The following is an 11,604-nucleotide window of genomic DNA, read 5'->3' as shown; positions in this document are numbered from 1 at the left end:
GTCCTACACTGTATATGCAGGTAACTACAGCTCACAGATGAGTACATTTAAATGGTATTTTTGTGATCTTACTGATGATATTCTTTATATGTCTTTCATTTAGCCATTTAAGTATGTTCAGGGCAAAATCTACCACTGTCTGGGGTCTTGGTGTGCTCCTATGTATCCTGTTATGTGGACAAAAGTCCTATTAATGGAAAGAACAAGTTTAAAGGACATCTGGACATTCCTGATGATCTGTCTAAAGGTTTGAACATAAAATTGCTTTACATTCAAAAATGTACATAAAGCCAGACATATATAAAAAAAAATCGAATTAGCTAGCAATATCATAATTTTTTTAATGATTAATATGACTGACAATGTAGATATTTCTGAAAGCTTTAGAAGGTTACCAAATGTTCATGTTCTCAGTTTTAACCAGTTGAATTATGGCACACACAACTACCCTTCATGATGATGTGATATCTGATGTCTGTGTATGTGCACGGCATGTGGAGATACACATTAAGAAACTTTTCTATGCTATCAACATTGAATGTAAGTAATTGGAGAAAATGTGTTAGTATGTAATGAAGTAGGTGTAATATTTATGGTATTTGAATATTTAACCAAAGATGTTTTTCTTAATTTTTCTTGCAGTGGCCAGGGGCAGTTGGTGATTCTGGGATTTGAACTAATGTCCTCTCAAGCAGAAGTCCAACACACAATACTACAATACTACTACAATAACTACAACTTCCCTGTAGATGTGTTGTACCAAATGCCATATATATATATATATATATATATATATATATATATATATATATATATATATATATATATACATACATATCCTATCAGTCTTATATGGTCAGCCTTTGACATGTCCACTCTGTGTGATGATGTTCTACTTCATCCAAATGAAATCTTTTGTACCAGTAATGATCACTGATTGATAGATAGCTAGATAGATAGCTAGATAGATAGATAGATAGATAGATAGATAGATAGATAGATAGATAGATAGATAGATAGATAGATAGATAGAAAAGTGTATATATTATACTTTTTCAAACTTTTACTAAAAGTTTAATAAAGGTTGAAATAGTTAATGTAAACATTTTCACTTGGTACATATTAAAGGTGCATTAGAGGTGCAACCCCAGTGAGAAGCAAATGTGAATTTTGGTACTATATTTTCTGATAGTGGTACTCTAGGTACTCTGCCTTATACAAAATTATGGCAAAAGGTAAGTATCAGACGCTGGTCAACTATTTAATTGAACTATTTATTTTTTACAAGCTATCAATAAATTATTAAATCAAACTAAATGCTTTTTAATTGTCACATATATATTTTAGCACAGAGAAACTGATTCTTTGCATGTCCCAATCATGATACAGCAACGCTGGAGTTGTTAAGGGTCTCACTCACAGGCCCAAGAGTGGCAGCTTGGCTACTGGAGTTAGATCCCCTGACCTTCTTTAATCAGTATCCTAGAGCCGTTACCACGGAGTTACACACACACACACACACACACACAGAGATAGAGAGAGAGAGAGAGAGAGAGAGAGAGAGAGAGACACAGACAGACAGACAGAGCTCGTATCAGTCACCGAATACACGTCACGAAACACACGCCGGTGATGACGAAAGCAGTCGACGCCTCACTTTGCGAGAACATACCCCCCTTCTCCCCTCACGCCCTTCTCCACCCCGCATCTCTTAACCATCCACACGCGCGACTTTGGACCACCAGGATGTTTACGATGGTAATGATGCTGATGCTGCTTTATGCAAAGATCTGAGCTTCACAAGAGAGAACACTCGTGCCGAAAAACAGGCACTTCTTTACAAAAAAATACTTCTGCAAATATTTGAGAAAAAAAAAAGATTTCGGGATACACACTTTTTTTTTTTTTTTTTTTTTACTAAACGACCGTCAATCCTTTTTGCAACACTTTGAAACATTTGTTTCCCCCCACTTATGTCCCGCAAATCCTCCGAGCATGACTACACCCTCCGCAGCATGACCAACCTGATGGGCGAGAGGAGGAAGAAAGCGGGAGGAGGCGACGACGACGACGGCGGAGAACGGAGCCTGATCGCCGCTCCATCCAGCGCGAGCCTCGCGAGCCTGGACGCCTCCGCCTCCCCGCCCGCCTCCTCCTCCGACGCCGCGCGCGCTGCCTCCTGCTCCTCCTCCGACGCCGCGGACTTAGAGCGCGCCGCCCGCAAGAACTTCCAGCGCGACGGCGCGCCGGCCTTCGTGCGCGCGCTAGCGCTGCTCGCGGCGCTCGGTGGCTTCCTAACCGGATACGACGCCGGGGTCGTGTCCGGGGCCGTCCTGCTCCTCAAGCGCGAGCACAACGTTACGCCGCCGTGGCACGAGCTGCTCGTCTCAGGCACCGTGGCCGCCGCGGCTCTCTCCGCTCTCGCCGGCGCCCTTCTGAACGACGTGTTCGGCAGAAGAGCGTGTGTGCTGCTGGCCAGCTTCGCCTTCTTTGTCGGCGGGGTCGTGATGGGCTCCGCGCCGAACAAGGAGACTGTTTTGGTCGGTCGGCTCGTTGTCGGAATCGGGATCGGTAAGGAGCGACCGTGTATTAATTTACCAGTCAGAAACAAGTTACAGTGAATTCATAAAGCAGAAATAAAGTGCCAGGTTAATATATAGACATAAAATATTACACATAATTTGTACATATAAAACATTTTAATTTACACCACAAACGCAGAGCGCACGCTCGAAAACTTTACTCCGAAACGCTCGCGCACATTTATTATCAGGAGGTATATTTCATTAGTTTTGTAAATAACAGTTTACAAGAGTAGTGTAACTGTTGCATTCGTTTAGAAAAGCACATGTGCTTCATGCACAATATTTCAACATAATGGAAACAAGTAAACAATAAACACATCGCTTATTTTTCAGAAAAGTGATGCACAGATCTACTGTGTTCCCCAAAGTATTAAAGACCCACTACATTTACACCCGTTCCTAAATGGTTTGTATCCAGGACCCCCTTCAAAAGAAAATAAATAAATGAAAAAAAAAATGTCCATGGATCACTTTAGGACAGATTTATTTCACTTTAATGATTAAAATACTATAATTTTTTTTTGTTTATTTGGTTTCCAGAGGTATAGTATAAATGTATAGCTATGGTACTGTAGAAAGAAACTGTTGCTCTTTTTTAAAATAAATAAATGAATAGAAGAAATTATTGTGAAATTATTTACTTACCATATAGAAATAAATCTCTAAAATGAAATAAAATTAATCTTTGAATAAGTATTTATTTGTTGTGTGGTGACGCAGTATATGATGATTAGGTAATTAATACAAAACACACACTGTAGTTCGTTGAGTCGTACCTACAGATATAGAATGCTTAGAACAGAAAGAGTGTAAATCTAATTGAAGATGTACACACCCATACAATATACAAATATAAACCATATAGCCATAAAATTGAAATCACTTTCAGAATATTGCATAGGTCCCTCTTGTACTAAAACAGCTCTGATTTAGAAAAGTATGGATTACACAAAACCTCAGAAGGTGTGCTTTGGTAGTTGTAGGTAGGTGGTTTATTGTCAAAGTAACATCCACATGAATGCCAAAGACCCAAGGTTTCTCAGCAGAACATTTCCCAGATCCTCACACGATCTCTTCCAGCTTGCCTTCACATAGTGCATCCTTGTGCCATATCTTTTGCAGGTAGGTCACACAAATTTACCTGTGTATGGGACGTAAAAGAAATTGCGATTTGTTTATTCAGGCCACCTACTTCCATGGCTCAGTTCTGATCACATGTCCATTGTACAGTGCTTTTGGCAGTTAACAGGGGCACTAAAACTGGTCTGTAGCTACACAGCCTGATACACTGTGTTCTGAAACATCTCTAACAAATCTAGCATTAACTTTTTTAGCAATTTTTGCTGCAATAGCTCTTCTGTAGGATGGGACCAGGTGGGCCCCTGTCACTTTCCACACGAATCAATGAGCCTTGGAGGCCAGTGATGCAGCTAACGGCTCCTTAGTTGTCTTTTCTTACTACTTTTGACTAGTACGAACCAAAGCATGCACTGAATACCTCACAAGACCTGTGGTATTGGAGATGCTCTGACCAAATCACCTAGCCATCAGAATTTCGTCCTTGTCAAAGTCCTTGCTTGCCCATTTTTCACACTTTCCACACATCAACTTTGAGCACTCACTGTTCACCTGCTGTGTTGAATATCCCACTAATTGACAGCTGCCATAAGAAAATCAGGTTACCTCACCTGTCAGTAGTTTTAAAATGATGACTGATAGATGTAAATCCATAATATGACTTTTCATTACAATTCACATTGTGAAGGAAAGACAGATGTTAGCATAGCATTGGTATAAATGTTACATTTAAACATAATAATCTAAGCATCATGAAAATGGATATGTCTTATAGTTCAACCAGAGAAACTCTAATAAAAGCCAGTTTTTTATTCTGAAAGAAGAATTTCATTTGGAACAATGTCTAGACCTAACATACAACATTATTGAACAATTGCATTTGATAAAAACGCCAATATTCTGCTGTAACCTGTGTTGTCTTATTTAATTAGAATGTACTGCCCTCTATATTGACATAATATCAAAGCTACATTAAGGGATCAGAAACTATATATTAATTATCACATGCATATTATGTGCAACGTTTATATAAAACATCGCAGAGAAAGTCTCAAGTATACATTTATGATATGAGATTTCTTATCTTCTGCTAATTAGGATCAAGTTAGTCACATAGCCTGACAACCGTTGACAGTATATCCTGCAGTGAATTTTCCATTTTTTTTCCATTCCTATTTTTAAGTTCTCTATTCAAGCACAATTTATGTCAAGATTCAGTGTAAAAATACATGACTAGAAGTTTGAGAGTTATAACAGACTAGTTTAAGCTGTTTAAACACCTTTGAACCTCCTGCTTCAGAAAAAAAGAATGAATTAATATTTTCAATGGACAATAATGCATGCTTTTGCAATATAAACTAGCATGGCACTAATGAAGTATAATGACTGAGTGACCCACTGCGCACTGACACCTAATCATCACCTTGATATCTATGTCAAATTAGCCAGATATTTTTGTAATGTTTCTCATTAATTATTTTGCACACATATTCTGCCAGTCTGTCTTAATCAACATATTGACACTCATTAACAATTTGCTTAGTATTTTCTGTTACCAAAAGGTCAAATCTGTCTGTTCGTCAAGCAAATAAATGTCATACCTTCCCGTGGACACCGCTGGCTTCCAATTTGAGAGGTTTAGTCCAATTATTTGTGAGTTGCCCTTTGTGCCAGCACACCAGTGAAGCGGTTCATGGTGAACCAGAGCCGCTTTAGCCATGAGAATAGATGACCTTTAGCCATTGTCATCGTTCAGCATGAAAATTTAAACCAAATAACGAATGGCAAAATACGAAGAGTTTGGTGTCTAGAGTTCATTTCACACACAAGTCGAGTTCTTAAAGTACATGTAATGGTTCTTGCTCCACCATTAATTATGAAAGGATAGGTTAGCTGTAATGTCTGAAAATCTGTTGCCATCAAAAGACCTTTATAACCTCGGAAAGGTCTTTGCTCAACAGTAGACGGCAGCAATAGGAGTTCTCTTTGGCATCTAAGTGGAGAGGTTTTTCCCTCTGTTTATATGTATCTGCAGGGAAAGGCAAATGTGACCTCTACTATTATGTTAGAGCATCTATTTCGATTTTACAGCAATCTCAGTCTAATCTTTTTTAGCCATTAAACCAAAGACAGTTCATTTTGGGCCTGAACAAAACATCATTATTAAGACTAGGTTCTGATAGCAAAGCTTTCATTCACTGTCAGTATTAATGAAAGGCAGAGTCATTGCTATCCTTCCTACTAACTCCTCACAGTTTACTCTCCCATTCACACAAGTAAAACTGCAGGAGATTATAAATTTGCCCTGAAAGTGTAATCGCTGTTGTGAAAGATTTTGTGATGACAGCACGATATGATAATTACCAAAAGCACAAAAGATGTAAAAATCATTAAATACTCACACACATACACATATACACAAATCATCTGGTTCTTATCAGGTCTTTAAGTAAATACAATCTCGAGGAAGATGAACAACACAACATTTCACTGTGCCATGATTTTTATTTTGCAAAATTAAAGCCAAAATGCAAAAAACATGTGAAAACAAAACCCTCACTGCTTTCAAAGGAATTAAGATGCTAATAGCAGTCAGGTGCAGCTAATCAAATGCCCTTTATTAACTGCTCATCAGCAAGTGTAAATACCTCTTAACAAAGCCAAAGTTTTAGCAGTTTGACAGACTGGAGCATTCTGGTGTGTGCACAATGGCAAGGAGGAATGATATCTGGGAAGGGTTATAAGGCCATTTCCGAACGATTCAAAACTCATTGTTCTGCTTTAGTCACAAGTTGAAAGCATTCGAGGCAGTTAAATGTTTTCCAGGAAGGAGTGGATGTCCCAGCAAATGCACCTCAAGGCCAGACCATGCAATGCTTAGAGAAATAGCAAAAATGTATGTTTGTTTTTTATGCCCAGAGATCTTTTCTAGAGTCAAATCTGAGTTCAACTGTTCAACAGGTAAAGCTTGGCCGAAATTAGATTATGCAACAGGACAATGATCCCAAGCACACTATCAAAAAAAGAACATCTAAAAAATAACAGAATCAAGGTGCTGCAATGATTCAGTCAGTCAACTCAAATAAACATTAGGAGAGCTGTGCATAAACAAAGGCCTGGAACATTCACTGAACTGAAGCAACACTGTATAGAAGAGTAAGTTGAAATTCCTCTACAGTGACGTGAGAGACAGAACATTATTACTTCGAGTGATTGCTGATAAAGGTGGTTCTACAAGCTATTGAATCATAAGGTGTTCTTAATTTTTTACACAAATGGATTTTCCATTTAGCTTGTCTTATACAGTTGTGTGAAAAAGTGTTTGCCCCCTTCCTGATTTCTTTTCTTTTTCTTTTCTTTTTCAGATCATCAAACTAATTTAAATAATACTGTAGTAAAAGATGACACATGAACACAACATGCAGTTTTTAAATGAAGGTTTTTATTTTTTGAGGTAAAACACAATCCAAAACTACATGACCCTGTGTGAAAAAGTTTAGCCCCCTAAACCTAATAACTGGTTGGGCCACCCTTAGCAGCAACAACTGCAATCTAGCATTCGTGATAATTTAAGTCCGTTACAGCGCTGTGGAGGAATTTTAGTCCAATCATTTAGCCAGAATTTTTCTAATTCAGCCACATTGGAGGGTTTATAAGCATGAACCGCCTTTTTAAGGTCATGCGACAGCATCTCAATAGGATACAGGTCAGGATTTTGACTAGGCCACTCCAAAGTCTTTATTTTGTTTTTCCTCAGCCTTTCAGAAATGGACTTGCTGGTGTGTTTTGGATCATTGTCCTGTTGCAGAACCCAAGTTCGCTTTAGCTTGAGGTCACGAACAGATTGCCGGGATTCTCCTTCAGGATTTTTTTGTTGAACAGCAGAATTTATAGTTCCATTTATCACAGCAAGTCTTCCAGGTCCTGCAGCAGACCATCACACCACCACCATAATTTACTGTTTGGTATTTTCTGAAATGCAGTGTTACTTTTACGGCAGACGTAATGGGACACACACCTTCCAAAAAGGTTAACTTCTGTTTCATCAGTCCACAGAGTATTTTCCCAAAAGTCTTGGGGAACATCAAGATGTTTTCTGGCAAAACTGAGACGAGCCTTTATATTCTTTTTGCTTATCAGCGTTTTTATCTTGGAACTCAGCCATGCAGACCATTTTTGCCCAGTTTCTTTCTTATGGTGGAGTCATGAACACTAACCTTAAGTGAGGCAAGTGAGGCCTGCAGTTCTTTGGATGATGATGTGGGTTCTTTTGTGACCTCTTGGATGAGTCGTCGCTGTGCTCTTGGGGTAATTTTAGTCGGCCGGCCACTCCTGGAAAGGTTCTCCACTGTTCCATGTTTTTGCCATTTGTAAATAATGGCTCTCACTATGGTTAGCTGGAGTCCCAAAGCTTTAGAAATGGTTTTATAACCTTTTTCAGACTGATAGATCTCAATACTCAATATTTTCTTTCTTATTTGTTTCTGAATTTCTTTGGATCTCAGCATGATGTCTAGCTTTTGGGTCTACTTCACTTTGTCAGGCAGGTCCTAATTAAAAGATTTCTGGATTGCGAACAGGTGTGGCAGTAATCAGGCCTGGGTGTGGCTAGAGAAATTGAATCAGGTGTGATAAACCACAGTTTTAACAGGGGGCGAAACACTTTTCACACAGGGCCATGTAGTTTTGGATTGTGTTTTCCCTCAATATTAAAAACATTTAAAAACTGCATGATGTGTTCACTTGTGTTACAAATATTTAAACTAGTTTGATGATATGAAACATTAACATGTGACAAACATGCAAAAAAATAAGAAATCTGAATCACTTTTTCACACCACTGTATAATGTAGGTTAAATGTTTTTTTTTTTTTCAGATATAACAAATAAAGTTTGTGATGTCTGACCTTTTTCCACTATCGATGTGACAATTACAACATGTGAAAATAAGTGAGAAGCATTTAGAAAATAGTTAAATAGAAGCATTACCTGGGTAGATAAGTGTGCACATCCCTACTCTAATACTCAGTCTTTTTGTGTAAGAAACTATCAGCGTGGCATCTTGTGACATCTTGGCTTTTTCACTCTATGTTGCAAAAACATTCGAAATCCATTCGCTTGTAAAGGCTTCTCCTGTACACAGCCTGCTTTAGGTCACCCCACAGTGTTTTAGTTAGATTCTAGTCCAGGATCTGGGTTTAATTGCCCCTAGACCATTTAAAAAATACATTGACTTTTTTCTGGTTAAGACTTTTTTTTGATGATTTCAATGCATGCTTTTCGGTCATTGTCCTACTCAAAGGTAAAATGTATTTTTTATTTTAAGCTTACTAGCAGATATCTTAAACTAAAATCGACTAGGATTTGTAGCTGTTCATGATTCTGTCCCCTTGATAAAAGCTCCAGGGTGATTCATTTGAGCTTGGATTTTTTTTGAGGAGAAAGGGCTTTCATCTCAGCTACTCTACCCCACAGCTTAGACATGTGAGAAATATGAGAGATTGCTGTCACATACAGAGAGTAATCAGTCTTGTCAGATATACCTGCAGCTTCTCGTTGTTAAGGTTTCTTGGGAGCTACCTTGGTAGAATTTTTGTCTTTAGAAAATTTTGGGAATTTTGAGCACCATTGGATGTCATTGTGGTGCGTAATTTTCTCTATTGGAACATATTGGCCTTTACCATGTTCCATGGTGTATATTAAGGTTTGGACATTTTTTATACCCCTCTTTTGATTGAGAACTTTTAAGAAGTAAGATACCATGCATGCTTTGTTTCTTTTGAATGTGAGATTGTATGTGTATGTTAATTCTTAAGACAACCACAGCCCCAATAATAAATAGGTGGGTATACTTATACACCTATGTTATTGTAACTTTCACTTTTATTTCACACAGAGAGTATAAAAATATAGTGTATATATATATATATATATATATATATATATATATATATATACATACACACACACATACACACACACACACACACACACACACACTTTAAGAACACCTGTCCACCTTCACAGCCAGGCAGTTATCTAACCAGCCAATCATTTAGCAGCAGCAGAGAGCATGAAACCAGAGCAAGATCAAGAACTTCTGTTAATGTTCACAGCAAACTTTAGAATAATGAAAAAAGTGTAATCTTTCGGCGACTTTGAACGTGGTTGTTGGTACCAGATGGGCTGGTTGCAGTATTTAAAAAATTGCCGATCTCCTGGTCTTTAGAGTTTACACAGAACGGTGTGCTAAATCACCAATATAAAAACATAATGTATATCACAGCTGTAAAGAATGCGTCACTGTGTCAAAGTGGAGCCCATGCAGTTTAAAAGACACAGAGTATTGATTAACCTTATGTGAGCAGGGAGCAAAGCGGTTCCCATGGCAACAGGTGCGTCGTCAAGCAAGCAATGGGAGCGTCAGGAAGCAGTGAGCAGCAGCTATTAATAGACTTTACAGCAAGCGATGATGCTGTGACCCTTGTCATAAGAATCTGCAAGCACACGTTGTTTGTGTTCCACTTAAATATCATGTAGACATTTGTTCTGCCCTCGGATTATATCTTTATCCCAGGATATTGGAAGCAAAAGGGTGTGTGTTTTTGTTCATATGCAAGCTCTTTTCTCAAATGTCTTTTGCACAATATGACACCTCAGTGCTGTAATTGGCTCAGGATGAGCATGACTGGCTGGCCTGTCACATCAAAGCTATCTCAAGAGCCTTCTGATTGACTGGAGGGTTGTAACCATACATGAGTATCTACTTTATGGATTTATTCTCCATCGATGTGTTTTGATGTGTTTTCGAGGCATGCTAAGTAATCTGATGAAAAAAAAACCATTTGCCGTCAATACCGTAATCACAGTACAAAATCATTAGTTCATTGTTTGAGTACCGTGTCATAAAACCAAAGGGCTTAACTCATAATTGCCACTTAAGGGGCAGCATTAAAGCATTTCCTCTTCCAGTCATACATTACTTGTACTGGTATCACAAAAACTCCTTCCTTGGAGCGAAGAGGCACACTTTCAAGTGCATGACACAATTTTAACGTTCCAAAGATTTATAGGCAGTTACATGGCTGATCTTAATTGAATCTGATTTATAAAAGTTGTGCTCTGTGTCATAAATGTTGTCTTAACCAATTCTCACCTTTTTAAATAAAGGACATGTTTCAGAAGTAGCCCCATGTAATGAGAGACAAAATTACACTTTGGCATTGTGCTTAAAGGGCTGGCTTTCATTTTGGGATAAATCACATTAATATTCCACCCGTGTCCTCATATTTTTTTGGGGTTTGCTTTTAAATAAAGCCTTTTATCACCTAGAAATAGAAACCTGGGATTTGGTAGACAGTTTACACACTATTTACAGATTAGATTTCGTTTTATTTCTGTTTAGTGATTGTCACAATAACTAACTTTCTTTTGGCTTCTCCCATTAGGGGTCGCCACAGCGGATCATCCGCATGTTTGATTTGGCACATGTTTTTATTCTGGATGCCCTTCCTAATGCAACCAATTTATTCGGGCTTTGGACCGGCACTAAGGCTTGTGCAACCCTAATGGCTGGGGTCGGTTCCCTGACCGGGCATCGAACCCGGCTGCAGCAGTGAGAGCGCCGCATCCCAACCACTAGACCACCAGGGAACCTGTGATTGTCAATATACAAATGTGAAATAGGTTGTACACAGCGTTGTTCAATATTCAATTCAAAATGTGTATCTCCATGGGTAAACCACCACCGCTTCAATATGCCTTGGCATTGATTCTACAAGACTCTGTAACTGTACTTGAGGGATGGACAACATTCTTTCAAACAATATTACTTCGGTTGGCAAGCAATATCTAACCTATCAGCCTCCCTCTCTTTCTTTCTCTCTTTCTCTGACCCATTGTTCCCATAGCAGTGAACACCTAGTTATGATCACCTGTTATG

At 38.5% G+C, this 11,604-nt stretch overlaps 1 protein-coding gene across 1 annotated transcript in view; it reads left to right on the top strand.

Moving 5' to 3' along the window:
* Positions 1-1,689: 1,689 nt before the first annotated feature.
* Positions 1,690-11,604, top strand: part of LOC124401493 (proton myo-inositol cotransporter-like) — a 53,411-nt gene continuing 43,496 nt past the window's right edge. The window contains exon 1 of the mRNA XM_046873855.1: positions 1,690-2,571. Within this exon, the coding sequence (XP_046729811.1) occupies positions 1,974-2,571 (598 nt within the window). The 5' untranslated portion in view covers positions 1,690-1,973. The remainder of the gene's footprint in view (positions 2,572-11,604) is intronic.

The sequence above is a fragment of the Silurus meridionalis genome, chromosome 18 (genome assembly GCF_014805685.1).
Source record: "Silurus meridionalis isolate SWU-2019-XX chromosome 18, ASM1480568v1, whole genome shotgun sequence".
In the NCBI taxonomy this organism is placed as follows: Eukaryota; Metazoa; Chordata; class Actinopteri; order Siluriformes; family Siluridae; genus Silurus; species Silurus meridionalis.
Note: the sequence above shows the minus strand (reverse complement) of the source record. Positions and strands in the feature narration are given on the sequence as shown.